The following is a 21677-nucleotide window of genomic DNA, read 5'->3' as shown; positions in this document are numbered from 1 at the left end:
AAGCTTTGTGGCGTTGAAAGGGGAAGCCTGCGCTACTTCCAGCGAAGGAAACCTTCGAGCTATTTTGGAAACCGACGTTTCTCGTATGCTTCCTAAACAGGAGTGAAAGGAATGCTGCCGTTTAAATAGCTAATGCATACACTCTAATGTTCAAAGCACCAAGAGGGTGGGGATACGAAATTTCAAAAGCCTTAGAGTCTGTTTTGTATAAGATAGATTTTTGTTTTACTTGATACAGTAAATCTATATGCTGCCTTCATTCAAAACAGCACGTACAGCACTTCCTCCCCCGTTTTTTCCTAGAACAACCATCCCGTGAGGTAGGTTAGGTTGGGCGATTTTCCCACGACCACCCAGTCCTAATCCAACGCTTTAACTTCCATTGGCTTTTCTTTATCTTTTAATTATTTCATTCTGGTTGTCTTTGGGCCCTAGCCAACGTTTTCAAAATGTAACACTTGGTGGAGTCTGGATGCATTTGCCAGTTTAAATGAGTCGCTAGACACTAATTGCACGCGCAAGTTATCTTCACCGGCGAGGTGAAAGGACCTAGCGGGCTTTGGCAAATTTTGAAAAGCTAAGCAGAGCTGGACTTGGTTAATATTTGAATGGAAGACCATCAAGAAATGTCAAAGCTAAGCTATGTAGGCTAGACAAGGATCCTTTAAAAAGACAATGATAAATCACTTTTGTGTTGTTGCCAACGAAGTTATAGGGACCTGACAGATTTGACCTATCCAGAGTCTCCAGAAGTCGGGCTCAGCTTTAAGAGTTTAGTCTCGAAGTTTTTTCTACAGGGGTCACTTTATTTATTTCCCTTTAATGTTCCCCCACCCGCTTCCTTCTCATACTGGCCCGTGTATTTTTCATTTCTTCTTTCCATATTTTATTCACATTTTACTAACCATTGGGAAAAAAGGTGGACGAGGAATCGTTATTTATTGTTACTGGTACGAACTATGGTTTCACCTAACACCGTAAGCCACAAACCGAGCAAGCCATCCTCTGCATCGCGTGAGGTGACAATCAGTCCGTATGCATCCAAGGAGAGTTAAGGTAACCTGCAAAGCACCCCAGAAGCTCCCGGCCTCCCACGCTCACCCGAGGGGTCAGCCTTCGGGGCGGGCTTTGGGAGCGGGAGCAGCAGCGGCGGCGGCGACACGCCCACCACCTCCGGTTCCGCTTCCCAGGCCGAGCTCCAGCCCCTCCTCCTGTCCTTCCCTGAGCCCGGCGTCGGCTGCGAGCGCCCCTTCCACCGCTGGTATATAGCGCTCGCTGCGAGGAGAGCGAGCCGAGCCCTTCGAGAGGCGATGCAGCTGAGGCAGCCGAAGGGAAGCGCGGGGCTTTCGGTGGCGCCTTCAGCAGAGAGAACTAGCCGGCTGCAGCGGACACTCACGTGGGAGACCGCGCGCCCGTCCCTCCTTTTCTCTCTCTCGGAGAACTGCTGCTGCTCCTCCCCCTCCTCGGTCTGCAGGGATCGGTCCGTGCGAAGTCTTGCTTTCTTGGCGCTCGGGTGGGTGGTGGTCTTCGGTGGTCTAGTCTTTCATCTCGTTTTGGTGCCGGCTTCTTTTTAATAATGCATCGCTTGGTTGTCTACTGCCTTCCTGGAAGACTCAAGCCACTTCTGGCTTTGCATCTGGTGAGATGGATGTAGCATCTGCCTGCAGTTCTTTAAAACAGCTGAGTCTTTTCCCTGGATCAGCTGGCCCATAAGCCCAGGGAAAGATGCAGCCACTTTAAAGAGCTGTAGAGAGATCCTACGTTCATGCCCTTCTCCTTTTTGGAATAGAATCCAAAGCCTTGCCCAGCCCTAATTTAGGTATACACATACATATTGTAGCATGGCACATGAATTTACCATATGCCTAAATGTATATAATTTACAGATTAACATACCAGCACACATTTTGTGTATAATCTCCATATAGCCCCCCCTCCCCCACACTCCCTGGTATACAGTAATTAATACATTTTTGGTTGTGGCAATGGCTTCTCCTGGAGGATCTTGATAACAGAAATATTTCTAAATTTTCTAGGTAACTCAAAGATGTCATTCCTATTTATGTGATCAATTGTGTTTTTATCAGCTTATTATTGTGCTTTACCTGTTGCTAACTGCCTTGAGAATATGCATGCTGAAGAGAAGGGTTACAATTAATATTCCTTGAAGTAAATAAATGAATGAATAACTATATTGATTAGTCAGTTGACCATATCAAAAAAGTAAATACATGTATGCATTTTTCTGAGACATTCAATAAGAAAACTATACTTTTTGCCAGTAATATATTCTCTTTGAGCAATGTAAAATATTAACTAAGTTAATATGATCAAGATATCCCAAGATATTCCTTTGCAACGGGTAATTTTAATTTTAATTATCTCAAAGACTAAAGTGTTAGAACTAGGATGCCTTAAGCTTATAGCTGAGAGAGAGAGATTGGCCCATAGTCACCCAGCTGGCTTCATACCTAAGGCAGGACTAGAAATCATAGTATCCTGGTTTCTAGTTTGGTGCCTTAAATCACTACACTGATTTCCTCCATTTCAGTTTATACATAAAAGATGACAAAACCTTGGTAAATTTTGGAGATGAGTAAAAATGTTGATTAAATTCAAGGACAGAAATGAAGGAGTCAAAAGAAAGGAAAATAATGTATCCATTATAGCATTACGTTGTAGTGCCTTAAATAGCAAACTTCTCAGTCCTGATGATCATCAGTTTTATAAATATGATAGATTTAATAATACAAAGGTTAAATGTTTGAATAGATATATGATACTTAATATTTTTTGTTTTGTTGGCTGACTGAGTGGTAAAATTCTCATACCACTAAAGATATTACTGGTAGGTAGATGGCAAATTTTGTTGTTAGGGTGCCAAGTTTTTCTATAAGAGGGAGAGTAGAAATAAAGATAAATGTTGTTTTGCATTGATATCTCTCTACATTAAAGTTGGTTATTAACACTATTTAATAACAATTTATTAAATAATTTTACTGATTGCCATCAATTGTCTGCTATCATCCTGGAAGACACAACTTTAGCTAGCTAGTGATGGGATTCTTGTATTTAGTATTTATATATTAATTATTTATATAATAATTAAAATTATTGTAACTGTTCTTGCAATTCTAGGCAGCTTATAATAAATACAATAACCCATCCATAAAATATTCCTAAAAATAATAACCTGTTAAAAACCATTAAACATTAGTAATTTTTTTTAAATTGCAGTCAAAACTGTTGCTACTGATGGACTAATCTTTGTATCTGAATGGTCCCTTGGAAAGGACTGTTTTAACCTTTTTGTGGAAAGACATCAGAGTACCAGCACATCTGGCCTCAGGGGCCCAGTTGTTCTAGAGGAAGGGGCTGCTACTGAGAATATCTCAACCCCCGTTCTCTTTCAGAGTGGGTATCAAACATCCTCTCCTCCCTGATTTTTTTCAGGATGACACTCCTTGTAGAGCAGGCAGATTGTTTGAAGAAGATGGTCCTAAAGGTAACACATTCCCAAGCCATTTGGGGGTTTACAGATAATCCCCAGCACCTTGTATTGAGCCATAAGCCTACTGGCAAATAGTGTAGGTCCAGCAATATCAGTGTTGCCCTGTTAAATTGATAGGCACCAGTCAGCAAGTAGCCTGTGTCATTCTCTGCCTGTTGCAGCTTCGCAGTTATTTTCAAGGGCAGCCTCAAATGAAGCAAGTTGCAGTAGTCTAGCTGATAGAGGCAAAAGTGTGACTCACTGTCTTCAGTGCGTTCTGGATTTTATGGTTATTTTAAAATTAATCATTCCTCAACCTGATACATAGTGGAAAAGAAATCAAAATATGTATCTTAAAATATATATATTTTAAAAGTGTCCGTCTTAAGATTTTTTTAAAACCACATTAGAGTAAACTTTAATTAATGACAATTCCTTAGCCATACTGAGCCTCCGTCACTTTATAGCAAGAGAGAGAGCTAGAACTGTGCAGGATTCAGTAGAGTTTGAGAAAGTATGAACAGGAAATAGTAGGATGCTGGGCAGGAGAATTTGATGGTAATTTGTACTATGGCTTTATTCTGTCTGATGCTTTTATTGGGAGCTAACTTCTGGAAAACATCAATGAAATTGTTCAGGTCTAAAGTATAGTTCCTGAATCACTGTGCTTAGATCCTTACAATAAATGCTGCCTGTATTTTCTTTTTGCTAACTTTGCTTGTATTCCCATGACATTCCCTCGTGGTTTGGATGAGAGATCCAATCCCAATAATTTATACATTGGAGTAACTTTTTGTTAAACACACACACACACACACACCCCTGAACAACTAAGCATATATTTGAATACAGCATGGTGCTCAATGTGGATCATTTACTTGTTGCCAGACTAACATTGTCATTTCTCTCTCTCTCCAAATCCAATTTAGAGATACCCATCACAGCTCCCTGTGAGCTACAGGAAACTTTATGATTTAGGGTCACCACAAAACAAGCGGAAAATATGAAAACGAATCCTGTCATCCAAGCTGCCGTTGACCTCACAGCTGGGGCTGTAGGTAGGTCTTAGGAAATGCTGTTTTCATAAATCCTGTTGAAAACTGATAGCAGAGGCTTCTATGCCCCTTAAACAAAGACCTTCCCCGGAGGTGTAAGGAATTCTGATGACAGCAGCGTGGGTCCTAAAAGTGGCTTTCATAGCAAAGGGACACTAAAGGGAGATAACGTTTTGACCTTGCCCTGAATTAGGAGCTTCCCGTGATTTGCTTCCCTTCGTCAAATCCCTTCCTACACAGGAAAAGTAAATGTGTAAGCGTTTTTGTCTAATAATTTCCTAACTGAGGCTTTTAATTTATTGGGCACTTATTTCATGCTCACTTGAGCATTTCAAAATATGTCACGAGGAAAAGTTGAGCAACAGGTGAATGGAGAGACAAGATAATTTTTGTTTTGTTTTGCATGCTTTAATATAGCTAAGTGGTGTGCTAGTCAGTTAACTGCCTTTTATTTGTTTGCAGTCAAATATTTCAGGAACACAACTCTATAGATGGCAGCTACTGGCACTTCTCCATAGCCTCAGCTGTTACCCAGGTGAAAGAGTGAAGACCGCCTTTCAGCCACAGACACAGAACAAGGCCTGTCCTGGCTTGGAGCATGGGGCCCTCCTTGGCGGGGGCCTTCTCCCTCCGAGGCCAAGCAGGTGCTCGTGGAAAGCCCACAAGCTAAACACAAGAGACATATTATTATTATTATTATTATTATTATTATTATTATTATTATTAAATTTATATTACCGCCCATCTCCCCCGATGGGGGACACATAGTATTTTAAAGTGCAGACCAGTGGACTGGGTAAAATTTCAAAGTTTCGAAGTTACTGTTGAGACCCCTCTCCTGCTGCTGAGACCTAGAGAGAGAATGCTACTGCTATCAGAAGCCCCTCAAAACAGGTTGTGATCCAGAACTGCATTTTCTTCTGCTAGGTCTGAGCTGGCTATGCCAGACTGAAATCAGTGAAGCTTAATATCCTATGCTGCTGCTGCCTATTGCTTTAATTGTATACAGGATTGAAAGTACAGCATCCAGTGATGCTAAAGGTTGAGAAAATGCTTCCCCTTCATATACAGACACATTTTTCCCCTGGCTGGTATGAGCCAGCCAGATCTGGGCCACAGCTGAGAGCTGCTTCCTTCCCAGGGCCACTTAAATGAAAGATGAAGAGATTTATATAGCATGTTACCATGGAGGAAAACCACTTTGGCTGTCCTTTGCAGATACTGGGACTAAACATTCACGGAAGAGATCAGTCTGTGATACTCCTGTATATCATAAGATAAGAACAGTGGTTCCTATAGGAAATCCTTCCTATAGGAGGATTTCCCTATTTATAGATAGGAATTTGGGGAGTCCCTCAGCCAAAACCCTGCTGATCTTTTTGAGAGTGGCTAATATCCTCCTCTCATATTATCTGAGGGCTGATCACGTGAGTTCTTCCTGAAAGGTGTCTGCATATATTTGAGTCTCTATTGTATTTCTGGACAAGGATTCAGAAGTCAGGACAAGGATGAGAGACAGAGAAATTTACAGGAATCATTTGGCTGCTTGCTTGTCCTGTTCTTTAAGGAGAAGGGAGGAAAGGCAGGTACTACAAATACCCACATCCATGTCGGACCTTGCCTCATCCAAGACAGTGCCAAGTTCATGCCTCGCTTGCATTTCTTCAGCAAGTGTAGTTGTCACCACTGGGGTGGGACGGGCTGTTTATCGGCAGTCCGTTCCATTTTTAAAACGATTGTCAAGAGTACAGTATATTTTGTTTCCTTTGTAAAATGTGTGTCTTCAGATGCAAAGAATTATTTTTTATAGTTCAAAGCATTTCACTCAGGAAAGCCTCCAGGTGACATTCTTTGGGTTGGAGGATGGGAAGATAACTTTTTGGTCACAAGCGTTTCTTCTGTTCAGGGTAGCAGGATTTCATGGGAGAAGTCGCTCCTATTCTTTTCTTTTCACCAAATTAAGCTCCCCAGTGCCACTCCTGAGCTTTTCTCAATTCTTTTCTTTGATCTTGGAGGTATTGTGCCCCTCTTCTAGATCTCTAGAACACTGATCACTTGGTACTGCCAAGTGAGGAGTAAACGTTACAGTGTTCTCTACTGTGATTTCTTCAGAAGAAAAAACATGGTACTGGGATTCAGGCTCAGCAATTCATACTATTATATTTTGTTACATGCAGAAATCCCATCATTCTTTTGGATAACTTAGAGCAAGCATCAGCGGCTGTTCCACCGTTTTTTTTTATGACAGTACTGATGCAGATTAGATTTAGATCATGATTCTTTTTCATGACTGAGTGAGGAATTGAACTTTGGTTTCCTAGATCTGAGTCAAGCCACAAATGCCCTCTGTGCTACTTTTCTAGAATGTGATGTCCTCCATATATTTTTGGACTGCAACACCCATATTTCCCACCAGCATGCCAAAAGCTGCAATTTTTAAATTGTAAGTCTAAAGTAGCCAGACAACACCAGATTAGTGAAAGCTTGTACTACACTGATTCAGCTCATATTATTATTATTTCAGCTCACCTTAATATTGTGCAATTCAAGGTAGCATATATAATGCTCCTGCTTCCTACTTCCCCCACAAACACCACTCTATGACGAAGGTTTTATTGAGACCCTTAATTTGAAAATAAATAATGTATTAATTATAATAAATAAATAAATTGGGAGAACAGAATTTAAATACATATTGTTATTTATTTAGAAAGAGGGAAGGAGTGAGGAAAATGAAAAACAATCCAAATCTCAGAAAATCTGTGTTCTTGCCTGAAAGGTCATAAGATTTGGCTTTTAGTTTTTAATTTTTCTAAGGTGAGGGGAGCTTTGGCACCATATGAAATTACCAGATGGCGCCCTGTCTGAAAAACTGATACCTCCTAGAGCAAAGCACGTATTCTGCTTGTCCCTAACTTCAAGCATAAAATATTATATACATCATTATATAAATATAAAAAAATTAATATGTGCCTTTTTTGTCAAGCATAATTTTATTCAGTTCACTTCATTTCGCCTGAGAATGTCATGTAATTGCAACAAAACAAAACACCCCACCTAACCACTTACATTTCTAACGCTCTTGCTTTCCTTTCTCATGCAGGAGGCACAGCCTGTGTGATAACCGGTCAACCATTTGACACCGCGAAGGTGAAAATGCAGACATTCCCCACCATGTACCAAGGGCTTGTGGACTGTTTCGTGAAGACATACAAGCAAGTGGGGCTCCGGGGCTTCTACAAGGGGACCACCCCTGCACTTGTGGCAAACATTGCTGAAAACGCCGTGCTCTTTATGTGCTACGGCTTTTGCCAAAACATTGTGAGGAAGATTGCTGGCCTAGACAGGAGAGCAAATCTGAGGTTAGCAATCAGTGTGTTATTCCTTCAACCACTCTGCAACTAATAGATGGTAAAATTAAAAAAGAAAAAAGTATCGCAGCTCAAAGCAGAAGTGCAGTTTCCACACCAGCGCAGAAAATGGGATCATTTTAAAACAGAAACTCTGCTCCTTGACGCACAGGTTTTTTAAATTACATCTTGCTTTTCCTCTGCATTTCTGGTACTCAGGACAGCTGACAGTAGTTTAAAAACTAAATAGCTCTGGATGGAAGCTATTTAAGTTTTGGTCAATTGAGCCATAAAGTTTCTCCCAATAATTTACTTAATTAGGTTATGGGTCAGATAGTACTCCGGGCCACCCAGCCTACTGCTACAGCTTTCTCAGTGGGATTGTTAAAAGAGGAGTCTACAAGAACTACTACTTTCATCGTGTGGAAAAAAAATCTCAAAGCCTTTTCATTGCTGCCTTATTCCTGAAGGAATGGCAAGAAAACTTGCTATCCATTAAGTTGGCACTTTCTGTCCTTAGTCAGCCTTTGTCTTAAACCAAGGCTGGGAAAATGGCAAAGTGTCTGAATTTGGATGGCACGATTGTTCTTTTTTTCAAATGTAAGGGCAGGAATGCGGGCAGGAAGCCTTTGAGAGGCCTAAAATGGGCCTGAAATCCTGGTGCTGGAAGTGGACAGCAGAAACTCAACCATGCAATTTCACCCTGTTTGCGGGGTGGGGTTCTTAGATAAATATAAGGGTGCGGATAAGAGTGGCTTGCTCCCATTCCCACTGTACTCCCCCATCAAACCGTTGAAAGGCAGGCAAAAAATATTCAGCTCCTCCCCCACTGCATCACTGGATGGTTTCCTGTGACCCTCCAGAAAATCAGGAGGCTGAGTTGAGGTTCCCAGTCTAAAGAAGTTGCCCACCTCTGCATTAAACCATGGTTTGCTGAATGAATCCTAAATAGCTGAGTTCAAACAACGTGATAAGCAATAAAGCATGGTTCCCAAATTACAGTGGCTGGGTTCATTTGATACATTGAACCAAAAATCAAATCATATCATGGCTTTGCATAATATATAAACTAGATCAATCCACTCTCTTCACAGCCTGTCTTGAACTGACTTTGCAAATCAGGTTTTTCTACCTCTTAGTAGTCAGATCTCTATAGCAAAAGATGTTCCAGTGAAAATCTGGTTACAGTATTTCTGAGTTTGATAGATTTCAGCTCAGCAACAGGAGGGGTAATATATTCTTTCCATATCCCATGTCTTAAATCCTTGAATTATATCTGGAATTTACCTGTTTGCAGTCACTGTTAGTCAACTGGCTGAATCATGTGAGGCTCCAGTAGATCCACTGTGCATCTGCTAATCTGACCTGTGACCTTTGACAAATACGTAACTTACTATCAGAGTCACCAGACAGTCATCCAGCCACATGACTGGATCACCTGTTTATTCTTAAGATCAATGAATGTTTTTTTTTAATGGTAACTGTTGACAACATAAATCATAAGAAAATCTTAAGACAAAATTAAAATAACAGAAATGAAATATATAATATTAGCTTCTCTTAAAACCAAGTAGATTGCAGAGCAGCTATGGGTCTACTAAGCTTAGTGTGAAAGTTGCTGAACTGAGAGGGAGTATTAACACCCCTTAATGCCTCTGAGTTGGGTTAAGTGAAAGGAGTCTTGAAGGTGGATGCAAGACATGTGAAGCTTTTAAAAGTATGGAACACTAAGGACAATAGATAGGCCTGAAAAATAAAAGATGGAAGCCAACATGAGTTTGAATAATCTGGAGCTTTTAAAAGATTTGGAGGACTGCCTCATTTAGACCATGTAGACATCCAAGGGTGGGCAAAGCAGAAATAGAAATACCATGGAAATTTGCTGGACCACTGAGCAAAAAGGGAGGGCAACTGAAGAAGGGTATAAAACTCTATCAACTTCTTCCTTGCCTCCTTCCTCATTTCATCATCGGAAATGTTTATCCCTGTTGACCACTTGCCCGTTGAAGACAGCAAAAAGAGGCTATGCTTTTAAAAAAAGGAATTTTGAAGCTATCTAGATATGCATTTTGGTATGGAGTAAGTTACTTGGAGCTGTTGCAGACCACTCTTTGTTTAATACAAGAAGACTGTTATCTACTAATGATGCTTAATTATGCAACATCCTGCTTTATAGCAGGGAATATAGCAGATGCTTCATTAAATCCAATTCTGATGCTGCTTTGAAAGCATGAGGAGTTTATCCCACCTTTTTATACATATCTGGGGAAGGCAATGGTAAACCACCCGGCTCTATAGTCTGCCAAGAAAACGTTGCAAAAGTGGTATCTCCCAGAGTCAGAAAATGACTCGGGGACCTTTCTTCTTCTTTTATATATATAACTCAAGACAGCAAGCATATCTAATACTCCTGTCTCCTACTTTCCCCCCAACAATCACCCTGTGGATGCCTCAATCACAGAATAATAGAACAAAAGGATTGGAACGGTCTTTGGAGATCACCTGGTGCAGCCCATTAACAACACCCCTCCTTCCCCAGCTTCTAGGTATGGTTCCAGTATAACGCTGTAAAATGCTCCTTTGCTATCATTTTCCCGAGTTACTTGCAACAGAGACTGCGTTTAAGCATGCCAGCCTTGAGCTGCATGTGATTCCTATGTACTAGATACACTGTCTTTCTTGCAGTGACCTTCAAAATGCAGCAGCTGGCTCCTTTGCTTCTGCCTTTGCCACTTTGGCCCTCTGCCCTACAGAGCTTGTGAAGTGCCGCCTGCAGACCATGCACGAAATGCAATTATCTGGGAAGATAGTGCAACAGCACAAGTAAGTACTTTGTTAGCCTTGACCCTGTCTGCCTTTTCCAGGTCTGGAAGTGGTATGACCCTTTGGATGAGTTTATTTCCCCACACTTACATGTTTGTATGTTACTGTTTTGGATTATGTTTCTTATATTTTCTTTTATTATGTTTTTTTTAATTTTTTAATTTTAATTTATATTTATTAAAACTGTTCATAGAGTAAAAGATAGATGGATGGATGGATGGATGGATGGATGGATGGATGGAAGGAAGGAAGGAAGGAAGGAAGGAAGGAAGGAAGGAAGGAAGGAAGGAAGGAAGGAAGGAAAACCCAGTCAGGCAGAGAGGGCATGTTACAGACCCCGTCCATGAGAGACTGTCAATTGGCGGGGCCCAGGAAGCGGGCCTTCTCTGCTGTGGCCCCTGCCCTTTGGAACACTCTTCCCCAAGGTGAGGTGGGCCCCCTCTCTCCCGGCCTTCTGGGAAGGGGTGAAGATCTGGCTCTGCCATCTCACTTGGGGTGTGAGGAGGGGTAACCAACCATGGGGGCGGTTAACGCCCTGAAGAGGCTTCTGTGAATTAAATGAATTTAAATTAAGAACTTTTTAACATCTCTATCTTGGATTTTATATTTTTAGTTAAGAATATTGTTTTTATTGTATTTTAACCTGTATTTATCTTAGTTTTATTGTAAATCGCCTTTGGGTCACTCTGAGTGAGATGGGCGGTGACAAAATTCAAAATATAAATAAATAAAATAAATATAAATAATATATACGGTTATATAATATATATAAATAAATCATCACTTCCGATCATCTTTTCAACAGATAGTTACAATCTTATAGTCCATCTTCCCTCTTAGATATTATACAAATCCATTCAGTCTGTCATGTAATCTGCATCTTTCTTAATCTTCAAATCCATAAATGTTTATTATCGTTATTATGTATGCTACCCTGAGTTGTGTGCTGAGTAGGGCAGCTATATAAATCAATTAATTACATACATACATACCCTGGTAGACAGGCTGTTTTTAAAACACACTTATGGCTAGTGTTAGCAGTTTAGCCCAGTACTGTGATTTGTGTCCCTGATTTATGTCTTGCTAACACAACACACAATATACTTGCCTGTCCCTATACTGGTGCTGTTTCTCACTATACATTCCATTTTTTCCCCAATTCACTTTGAGCACTGTTTTTTTTTTTTATAAGTAGTTTTCTTGTGCTAGGATGTATTGTGTTTTCTGATCATATGGATGGGAACGGTTTTAAAGCTGTAGAAACAGTTTTGCAAGATTTTTGCATTCTGTTTTCAGCTTGAACAGACAGGAAAGGATTTGCAGGTAGGAAATGTGTGAGTTTTATAGTATTTATGGGTATTTTTTCTTGACTGACTACTAAAGTATGCAGCTGTGAAGAGTAATTTCAGTCTGCATTACAAAGCTGCAAACATACACATGTACAGTAGTTACTGATTTTTTTAAAAAAAAAAGCAACATGTCAACAGAAGGTGTCTGGTTCCTGTCTACAGGACAACCAAGACAAGCTCTGAAAAGGATAGCACTGCCACACATCGGAAACATCTCAAAAACAACCAGCAGACTCTTACAACCACATGGCATCACCATAGCACACGAACCAACTAAAGCCCTCCAAAACATCTTAAGTAACCCAAAAGACCCAGGAGCCCAAGAAGAAATAACAGGAGTCATCTACAACATGCAGCGTAAGGACTGCAACAGCCACGATGTAGGACAGACAGGCCAGAGACTAGCAGGGCACATCCACGAACACCGACTAGCAGTCAGAAGACACATTGTTTTTGAGATGTTTCTGATGTATGGCAGTGTTACCCTTTTCAGAGCCTGTGTTGGCTGTAGACAGGAACCAGACATCTTTGGATGCAGCTTTTCCAGCCAGCTTTCCCCACCTAGAAACAACTCATCACATTAACTGACAAACTATGTTTGTAACAATCTTCTTTTTCTTCTCCTAGTACAGTTTGGTCAGTAATAAAAGGTGTTCTGCAGAAGGATGGCCCCCTTGGTTTCTACCGTGGTTGGTTCAGCACTTTGCTCCGTGAAATTCCAGGCTATTTTTTATTCTTTGGAGGCTATGAATTGAGCCGGACATTTTTTGCATTTGGCAGACCAAAAGAGGAATTAGGTATGTCTTAGCTTGCTAACAATATGACATCCTTGTCTTGAAATAAATACAGCTTCTTTCAATCCTAGCCTTGCTAACGGATTTCTGCATAATAGAAAACCTTGCTGCCTGTTCGAAATTCTCTCATATAAATGGAACATTTCAGAGTAGCCTGAAGAATTATTGTTCATTTAAAAAAAAACAACCCAACCCAAATTAGGTGCAGAAGAGCCAATTCCCATTCCTTCCTTCAGTCCCCAGCCTGCATTTAAAAAAAAAAATCGAACAGTGGCCAAGTCAGAGATTTAGCATAGAACTGGATTGCAGGTGGGGGCAAAACTCACTTGGGTTTTCTGCTATCATACAACAATATATTAAGTTCCTGCTGCTTGGTTTTATAGGTCCTGTTGCACTGATGCTCAGTGGTGGCTTTGGTGGCATGTGTCTGTGGATTGCTGTTTACCCAGTGGACTGCATCAAATCTAGAATCCAGGTTCTTTCCATGGCAGGAAAACAAGCTGGCTTTATGGGAACTTTTGCAAGTGTTGTCCGGAATGAAGGTTAGAATATGAAACAAAACTAATGGGGCCATGGGTGAGGGTCTCTCTCAACATCTGCAAAACCACGTCTATAGAAATAGCTGCCTCCTATAGAATTGAGTCTATGCCTGCAAGGGGGAAAAAACAAAAACTTGGCTATTTCCAGAGAGCACTTACTTAGTTTTCGTTTTTGCATACTGGCCACTAGTCTGCTTACAATAAATGAAAATGGATTGATCGCTACAGAAAACTACAATAAAGCAGGTGATCGTCATATGCTTACTTCTGGCAACATTAGGCTAGCTCCCATTTTCAGAAGTACAGGGATTGCCTCTTCAAAATAGCATGTGGCTGCACCACATATTTAGCTGTAAAGAACCAGCTGGTTCAACAGTTGTCATTTTACATCTGTTGCTGCTGCTACTCATTTTCTTTGCAATGGCAGAAAGGGGTTGTATCAGTGAAATTCCAGGACTAGATTAGGACAGGATAGATTATCAGAACCAGACATCCATTAAATTCTATTTTAACAATGATGGTTGAATACAGCCAAGAAGAGAGGAGTTAAGACCCTTTTACTTTTCAAGGCTGAGGTTGCAGGAGACTGGAAGGACAAGATTTAAAATGTTCTTTATTGCTGCATAAGCCTGCAACAGTGTGTAGGATGTAAATGCAACTTTTAGTCATAGATTGTTGTAGGACAGTTTCCCTCTATTTGTTTTTGCACTGAATGTGTATAATAATGGAAACAGAATGTAGATTTTTCATGTCTTAGGTTTGAACTCACTCGCCTTGATCTGGTTCACACATCATGCTAAATCATGGTTTGCTGAATAAAGCAGTTGGCTGGGTTAACACAAGAGCCTGAATGACAGGCAAACAACATTTGAACTTAGTATAATGTGTGAATGCAGTTCTTGTCTGTCTCCATCATCCCATGCCCTAATAGTCATAGGAACAACCTCTTTTCACATACAGCAAGCTTTCCTAACCTGCCCCCTTCAGCAAGTTTGGACTGCAGCTCCCATCATCCCCAGTAATGTTCCAACTCTTCTGAATGGGATCAGCACCAGGCTAGGAAAAGCTATACTAGAGTCTAGTAAATTTTAGAAATCAGTTCGTTGGACCTACATCAGGGATAGACAACTCCTTACAGATCTGGGGCCTTCCAAACTTTTCAGTAACTTTTTTAGAATGGACAGGGATGAAATTTTGGAGGCCATTTTTTGTGGGAGGGGAGTTCATAGTGGAAACAGGAGGAAAACTGCTTCTGTGTCCACCCTTAAAACCCTCACATTCTGGAAAAAGGTTGAAATCATGCGACTGAAGTTTAGTAGCAAAATAGCTCCATTTTGTCACCACTATTCTGGGCAATGAGGCTAAAGGGTAGGAATGGGAGCATACTGGTCTCCCATGACCACTTGCTCCTATTTCTACCCTTTCTTGGAAAAAAAAATGCACAACCAAAATTCAACCATTTTAATGTTTTTATGGGATGGCTGCAAACGGCAGTGCCCTAGGAGACTAGCATATCCAAGCAAAGCTTTTAAGAGATCTCTGAATTTTAAGTGTTTAAAGTTCATGCCCCTAACTACAAAGGGGGATGACTGGCACAGTATTTTAAACTATTTATTGAACAAGCCACAGTGATCAGGTTTCCATATCACAGTACAATAATCCAAAACCGAATCATATAAGGCCTTAGAATGGAACAAGGGCACCTAAGTGGAGGACAAATAATGAGTATCATAATGTCATCATGTAAATGATGCAACTTACATATTTGAGTCAGATATGATGACATTACATAATCACATCATTGCTATGATGACATCTACATGTCATTTTGATGTTACTGTGGCTTTTTATGAATTGTATAATCATTTCAGTAATTGTTCAGATTCCTTCACATGCACTGAGCAGCCTTCTGGTCTCATTTTTTGTAAGAAAGTTGGGTTGCATAACCTGTTAATCCATGATTAATTTAACCAGTCTAAGGTCATATGATCAGCCCATGATAGCCATGGTCCAGGTAAAGCCTTAGACCTAATTTTCCTTTCAAACGCAAATCAACTGCAAGATAGATTTATATAGTTTTTATTAGTTCTATAACCCAGTCGCTTGAGCCGTACAATTTCTTCTTCAATTTCTCAAATCATTCATATTACATAACACATTTCTGGACATTATCAATGATATGTTAAATTAAGATAAATAATGACAAATTTAGATAAGGACAGCTCATCTCATAATATTTAACCATTTCTTCTGAATTTATAGGCAAGCTGGAATTTTTTAGTTTTTGCTGAATTTCCTTCTTCAGCTTTAAATCAGTATTACCACACAGTCTGAGTTTTAAGAAAGTGATGGGAGTGGGATTCTCAGATAGGTTTTCTAATACTTAACTCTTGCTCGTAGGTGCGTTTGCCTTGTACTCTGGACTGAAACCTACTATGATCCGTGCATTCCCAGCCAACGGTGCACTGTTCCTTGCCTATGAATACAGCCGTAAACTGATGGTGAACCAGTTTGATCGCTAGAAATTTTATCATAAACTGACACCACTGGAGTACGTGTAGTCACCACAGCAATTGCCCAAGTGAAAGTGATACGTTTTAAAATCTGAAATGAGAATGAAACGACTGGAGTTTCTTTTTAAAAAAAGATTTCAGTAAACATGCTATATTTTCTAAATGCTGTGTGCCTTGTTGACTTACACATCTAGATCACCACTAATACATGATCTTGTAAAGGATCTTAAATACTTCTGTAGAAATTTTAGACCCAGGGACTAACAGCTTGCTACGTAAGTGAATGCACCAGAAGTATGATATAGTCTTAATATGCTGGGAAGCTGGGCAGGAGGTGCATTGCAGAGTAGTTTTCATAATGTTCCACATTTGTAAATTTTATACAACTTTACCTACTGGTTACTTGATTCTTACACACCAGAGAGCATTGGAAAGCAGCTTACGCACAAACAGACTCTAAAAAAAAATCACCTGGAATCCAGTATCCAATATTTCTCTATAACCTTTCCCTGTTCCTAGAATGCAATGCCATTGTTCTGAAGTGACAGCTGGTTGATTAGAGAAATCATATGCTGTGTCTGCTTTGAAAGCCAAAAAAATGAACTATCCAATGGACTACTGAAATTTATTCCTTTTTTACCTTGATAGAGAATTGTGCAGACAGACTTTTTTTATTCTGTAATGACATAAAATCTACACGTCTAACATTTCTCTTAAAAGTAAAAGCTATAACTATCCTCTGCTGTGCTTTGGTTATAATCATTTTATATTTGCTTAATTGTAGCATATTATTAGTATTGAGGTGGATATCAATTGGCTCTGCTTCTATAACAATGCCCTGGAGTGGGTGATATTGCAGTCTGCATTTAGCTCATTGACACTCCATCTGGATTCAACCTCTAGAGCAAGCTTTTAGCTGAAACATGCATTTAACAATATCCTTCACAAATATGCATGTTACAAACTAATTTTAAAAGTGGCAAACATCTCGGAATGGTAGCAAATTCTGCATTACATGCTAATTTCAGAAATTCAAAGTAGTAATAACTTGCTAACCACTAGATCAGTGTTTTTCAAACCTGGCAACTTTAAGATGTGTAGGCTTCAACTCCCAGAATTTCTAGGAGAAATACGAGGATACTAGGTGGGGAATTCTGGGAGTTGAAGTTCACACATCTTAAAAAGTTTCCAGGTTTGAAAAACACTGCACTAGATTATATAACAGAATACCTAATGTTGCTTGACAGGTTTTCCTACAGGTGGTTCGAAGGACTGACAATGAACATTTCAGTATGAAAAATACAGAATATGACTCTTGTGGATATTGGGTGTTAAACCTGTCCTTATGCATTACACAAAATCATTACCATGCTGTATAACTTCTTGATGCCAGTATTCCACCTGAATTATGCTTTCAAGGGAAAAAAACAACTACCAATTTTATCATCAAAAGTTATTTTTCACATATCTATTCCAATCTTGGGCAACATGTCATAGTTTAAATGAAACTGTAAATTTATACAAATCACACATTAAATCTAAGCAAAGCCCTGGGGGAAGCATTTCACCCCTTCAAGATATTGTGCTGCAAACTTGAAGTGATAATATATATGAAATGACAAGTCAATGTGGAACTAATATAAAGCTGCCAAACTGGAATTCATTAACAAATATAACACTGTAACTAGATCAACAGGTAAGAATTTCCAGCTCAACAAAGAAAACAAGAAAGGGTGCTTATAAGGAAAAATTTGGGGAGGTAATGTAACTATTCCTATACGCTTTCTATGGTGGAGGAGCCATCATCATTACATATCATAAATTCCAACCATTTTAAAGACAACAGAGCTCTACTTCCTATAGCAACTTCTCCTAACATGATACTCTCTATATGCATTCCCCTATCCTGGCTGGAAATTTTGTGAGTTGAAAGCCTTCCAAGTCAGTGCAAAATATAAAATTAACCGATCCTACAACGTATGGAGTTCCCAGATATGGCACGAAGAATGTCCAAATTACCTCAAAGTAATCATGTCAATATCCACTATCAGTTTAGGAAACTCAGTAAAAGGCCCATGGAATGCAGAGAGAGAAGCAGCACACAGAATCTTTGGTCTCAAACCTTGGGATATCAAGGCCCACACCAGATGTATCTGGCACTAGAAGCCATTACAAAACAGTTAAACCTCATCTCCAGACTCCCAGTCATAAACTGCCATTGGAAACCGGCAAATAACCCATTTGGGGATAAAAAGTTAAAAGATTTTTAAAAGGCCAGATTAAGATGATGAAGAACTTGTGAATTTACTATTGAGTTTACAAAGAGAGGCGGGAACAGAAGAGTAGTAAAACTCACTGAAGACTGTCTAATTTTCTCACACACAATCTAGATGGCAAAATTAATTGTAATGATAGCACGCTAGGCCACTTTTAAATTTTCCATTCAAGGTGATTCTTTCTGCATACTGAGAAGGAACAGTATCAAAAGGCAATTCCATAGCAAGTGCAAAACTAGATTGAATTACTGTGCAATCCCCAGTTAAAGCTGTCTCTGCTTGCTTCAGTCATGGATCAGTGAAATTCAACTCAACAGCAAAATTTTCCCTGAACATCTTCCACATCTTTGGCTTGTTTAGGTTATCGATTTCATTTCTTAGAAGGTAAAGTCTAGGGAAAAGAGTAAAAAAAAAACTAGTTCTTTAATGAAAACCATTTAAATTCATGCACAAAACAGAGCAAAATATATTTTCTCATAACACTGCATTTTAGGATAACAATATAGCCTGTTTGTTTTCTGTTCCCGGAAAAATATTCAGCTCTTCAGCAACCCTTGGGTTCCCATTAAGAATGCACATGCCTCCCTCCTGGTGCATGGATGGTGCCACTGTGGCTCTGCAAGTGCTATCATTCACCTTCAAACATTACTAATAGAATGCTTGTGGCATATCTAAGAAAGTTGTGGCATGTCTAAGAAAGCTGAATTTTCATGCACATAAAACTCACACATTCATGAGTATAGGCACTCAGCAATACTTATTTATGATAAAACAAATAGATGCAATTGGGAGGAAAGAGTATATGAGTGCCCCAAAATAAATATAGATTGGGAAGAGCATAGTTTGGGAAAAGAATATAGTAGCCTGCATGCAAAATGAATTCTAGACAATGCTTATTATATTTCCCTCATTAGCAAACAAGCAATATGGAACATACCGTAAATAGCCCCTACTAATGAAAGGGAGACTGGACACTTGCAACAGAAACGATCCCCTTACTTAAAAGCAGTTAGATGCCACCTTAGTATTTTGATCTCCTACATGGCAAATGAAAGTTACTTATTCACAGTGACAAACCCAATGGTAGCCAGTGAGGAATTATTTTCCAAAAAGGAGTTTTGAGCTTTTACTAAATAATCACATAACTTTTCTCAGAGACTTACTAAGCTTTATGAATTCATTAAAGGAAAAACAGTAATAGGAACATATGGACCTCTACATGGCAGAGGCAATTTTTTTTAAGCTGGCATTCCGCAAAGTTGGTTCATACTAAGTCACCAATATTAAATGGCAGGCCCCACTTTCCCTATAGACTGTGAGAGTGATCAACAAAAAATACACAACCCTATAGAAATAAAGAAATGCCTCTCTCTTGTCTGTGGAGACTTGAGCTAAACTTTTGTAAACCTAAAGTCTTTCACACCCTGGCTCATAAGCCTGGATGCATTTTGGCTTTCTTTTCCAGTACATGTGTGCTTTCAAATATCACAACTTACTGATAGTCCTGTATAAAAGCTGTGTGGAACCAAAAGAAGAAAGCACAGTCGTCATAGCCTTTTGGAATGTCCTACGTTTTAAAAAGACAAAAAATACAGTTAATACTACTTGAAAGCTTTCAAATGACTTAATCTGCATTATCTACCTTATCTTCCCTCAACTCCCATCTACTAATTGGGCCATGCTGGCTTCAAGTGCACGATAATACATTTGAGGGGCAGCAGGTTGAGGCAAGGCTGAACCTCGCTGTCACTTTTACAAGTCTGAAACATATTATTATACCAAAGCTGAGATAGGCAAACCATTCCAAGACCACCTAATGAGTTTATACAGCAAAAGCAAAAAAGTAGCTTGATGGGTCCTCTACCTGCCTCCAGGGCACTGGGAAGCAACCTCCACCCACATTTTTCTGCTATATATCAAAAGTAGCATTTTTCTGGCTTCTGGGGGAGAAATGGTGGATCCAGGGGAGGAATGGTGGACTGAAGACATCTCTGCGAAAGCAGAGCTGATGACAGTGAAGAACAAAGAGCTGGTGGGCAGACCCGCTCTTTGGAACATCTCCAGACAAGGAGAGGATGGGGCATCGCCCACGCGTGTTCCAGACAGCTGCTTCTCGCAAGAAGACTGCAGTACAGCAGTCTCCTGTGGATTTACTTATTATTCACATTTCTATTACCGCCCATCTCCCCCTAAGATTTGAGCGCTGGGAGAAGATGGGAATAGCCATCTTGCTCACAACTGCAGTTGGTGCCTTTTAAAGGCCACTAAGTTCGTTAACCTCACTTGCTAATCACTTTCAGAAATTACTCATTAACTACTTCTAAGCTATTAGAGACCTTTGGAATGACAAGTTCGAAAATGCCAGGTGAGTTTGCCTTCAATCCTAAATGAAAGAAAATTTTAATCATACATTCAAGGATTTAGAGTATCTGAAATAAACAGCAAAAAGCTAAATAAGATTTTGATCTTAGAAAGTTATAAACAGACTAAGGGGCCAGAAAAAATTGTAATATTGAAACTTTTACAATAAGATTTTGGAATTAATTATAAAGAACAAACAGCTTCTTGTGGGAAATAGATCCTGTTTTGGTTTTTGCAAGACATCACAAAGATAAGTAATTTCATGATTTTAAAAACTGGACTCTAGAAGGGACTAAAGATTTTAGGTAGAGAAGAAAAAATATAAGCCTTCAAAATGATGCAAAACATTTTAACAATGAAAATACTGAAGGAGACTTGAAAAATGGAGTCAGAAAATAATAGCCACAATATCAACAATGTCAGTAATGACGTCTGCTTCTATGGAGAGACTACAGTATGTCCAAAAGACGTTATTGAAGAAATGACAGCCGTAGGACAAATTTTATCTGACAAGATAGAGATGGTATTGAAAGTGGATTTACAGCTGACAGGCCAAGAGAATGATTTAGAAAAGGATGTTTCACTGGATCTAAAAAAGCAATTGGGCAAGAATTTAAAATTTAAAAGGGAAATATAAATGACAAACCAAGAGAGTGACCTGGACAATTTTTTCCTATTGGATTTACAAAAGAGGCTTGTTAAAGCCTTGAAGAATTCTGTGTGATGGAACAAAGAAGAAAGGAAATCAAATCCTACAACTATTTGAATGAACTAAAGATTAAGACTGTTAGAAGTAAAAAGAAGGGATATAAAATTGGTTCATCTGATCAAGGCTAAAATAAGTAACGTTGTTACTTCTGGCCACCCTTTATGGATTTCCTGCTGACCCCAGGACTGAAAAGATGTTTTATGGATTTGTTTATAGATAAGATATGGGATATGGGATGAAGAGATAAATGTTTGTAACCTTAAAGGGAGTGAAGAGTCACTAAATCTGTTTATACTTGTGATGAAGGTTGGAAGTCACTTCTTTATATATTTCTTTTCTCCTTTATTATAGTCTTACTTTTCTCCTTCTTTCTTTTTCATTGTACTTTTTACTCCTTTTTTCTTCTTCTCATCTCTTT

At 39.4% G+C, this 21677-nt stretch overlaps 2 protein-coding genes across 4 annotated transcripts in view; one reads left to right on the top strand and one right to left on the bottom strand.

The window, feature by feature from the left end:
* The first annotated feature begins 1206 nt into the window (after positions 1–1206).
* Positions 1207–16005, top strand: SLC25A15 (solute carrier family 25 member 15). Of its 3 annotated transcripts, none has more exons than XM_063315449.1 (7): positions 1207–1480; positions 4420–4548; positions 7649–7907; positions 10581–10718; positions 12695–12864; positions 13245–13403; positions 15801–16005. In XM_063315449.1, exons 2-7 carry the CDS (start codon positions 4494–4496, stop codon positions 15920–15922), a joined length of 903 nt encoding a protein of 300 aa, XP_063171519.1. In that variant the 5' UTR covers positions 1207–1480; positions 4420–4493; the 3' UTR covers positions 15923–16005. The 3 variants fall into 3 exon arrangements, with proteins under 3 accessions (XP_063171519.1, XP_063171526.1, XP_063171533.1); XM_063315456.1 differs by having other exon boundaries at positions 1207–1484; XM_063315463.1 differs by lacking the exon at positions 1207–1480 and adding an exon at positions 1495–1513.
* A 2442-nt stretch (positions 16006–18447) lies between these two features.
* The window catches only part of LOC134494711 (phosphatidylinositol 3,4,5-trisphosphate 3-phosphatase TPTE2-like), a 30212-nt gene continuing 26982 nt past the window's right edge, over positions 18448–21677 (bottom strand). Inside the window, exons 16-17 of the mRNA XM_063299990.1 lie at positions 19686–19756; positions 18448–18580 (exon numbers count right to left, since the gene is read on the bottom strand). Of these exons, the coding sequence (XP_063156060.1) occupies positions 18478–18580; positions 19686–19756 (174 nt within the window). The 3' untranslated portion in view covers positions 18448–18477. The remainder of the gene's footprint in view (positions 18581–19685; positions 19757–21677) is intronic.

The sequence above is a fragment of the Candoia aspera genome, chromosome 1 (assembly GCF_035149785.1).
Source record: "Candoia aspera isolate rCanAsp1 chromosome 1, rCanAsp1.hap2, whole genome shotgun sequence".
Taxonomy (NCBI): domain Eukaryota; kingdom Metazoa; phylum Chordata; class Lepidosauria; order Squamata; family Boidae; genus Candoia; species Candoia aspera.
This window is presented reverse-complemented; position numbering and strand designations above follow the sequence as displayed.

Excerpts from the sequence above, each read along its gene's own strand:
- SLC25A15 (XM_063315449.1), top strand. The coding sequence starts at position 4,494 with ATGAAAACGAATCCTGTCATCCAAGCTGCCGTTGACCTCACAGCTGGG. Across the intron at positions 10,719-12,694 it reads AAGATAGTGCAACAGCACAA|TACAGTTTGGTCAGTAATAA; the intron begins GTAAGTACTTTG and ends TTCTTCTCCTAG. Across the intron at positions 12,865-13,244 it reads CAGACCAAAAGAGGAATTAG|GTCCTGTTGCACTGATGCTC; the intron begins GTATGTCTTAGC and ends TTGGTTTTATAG.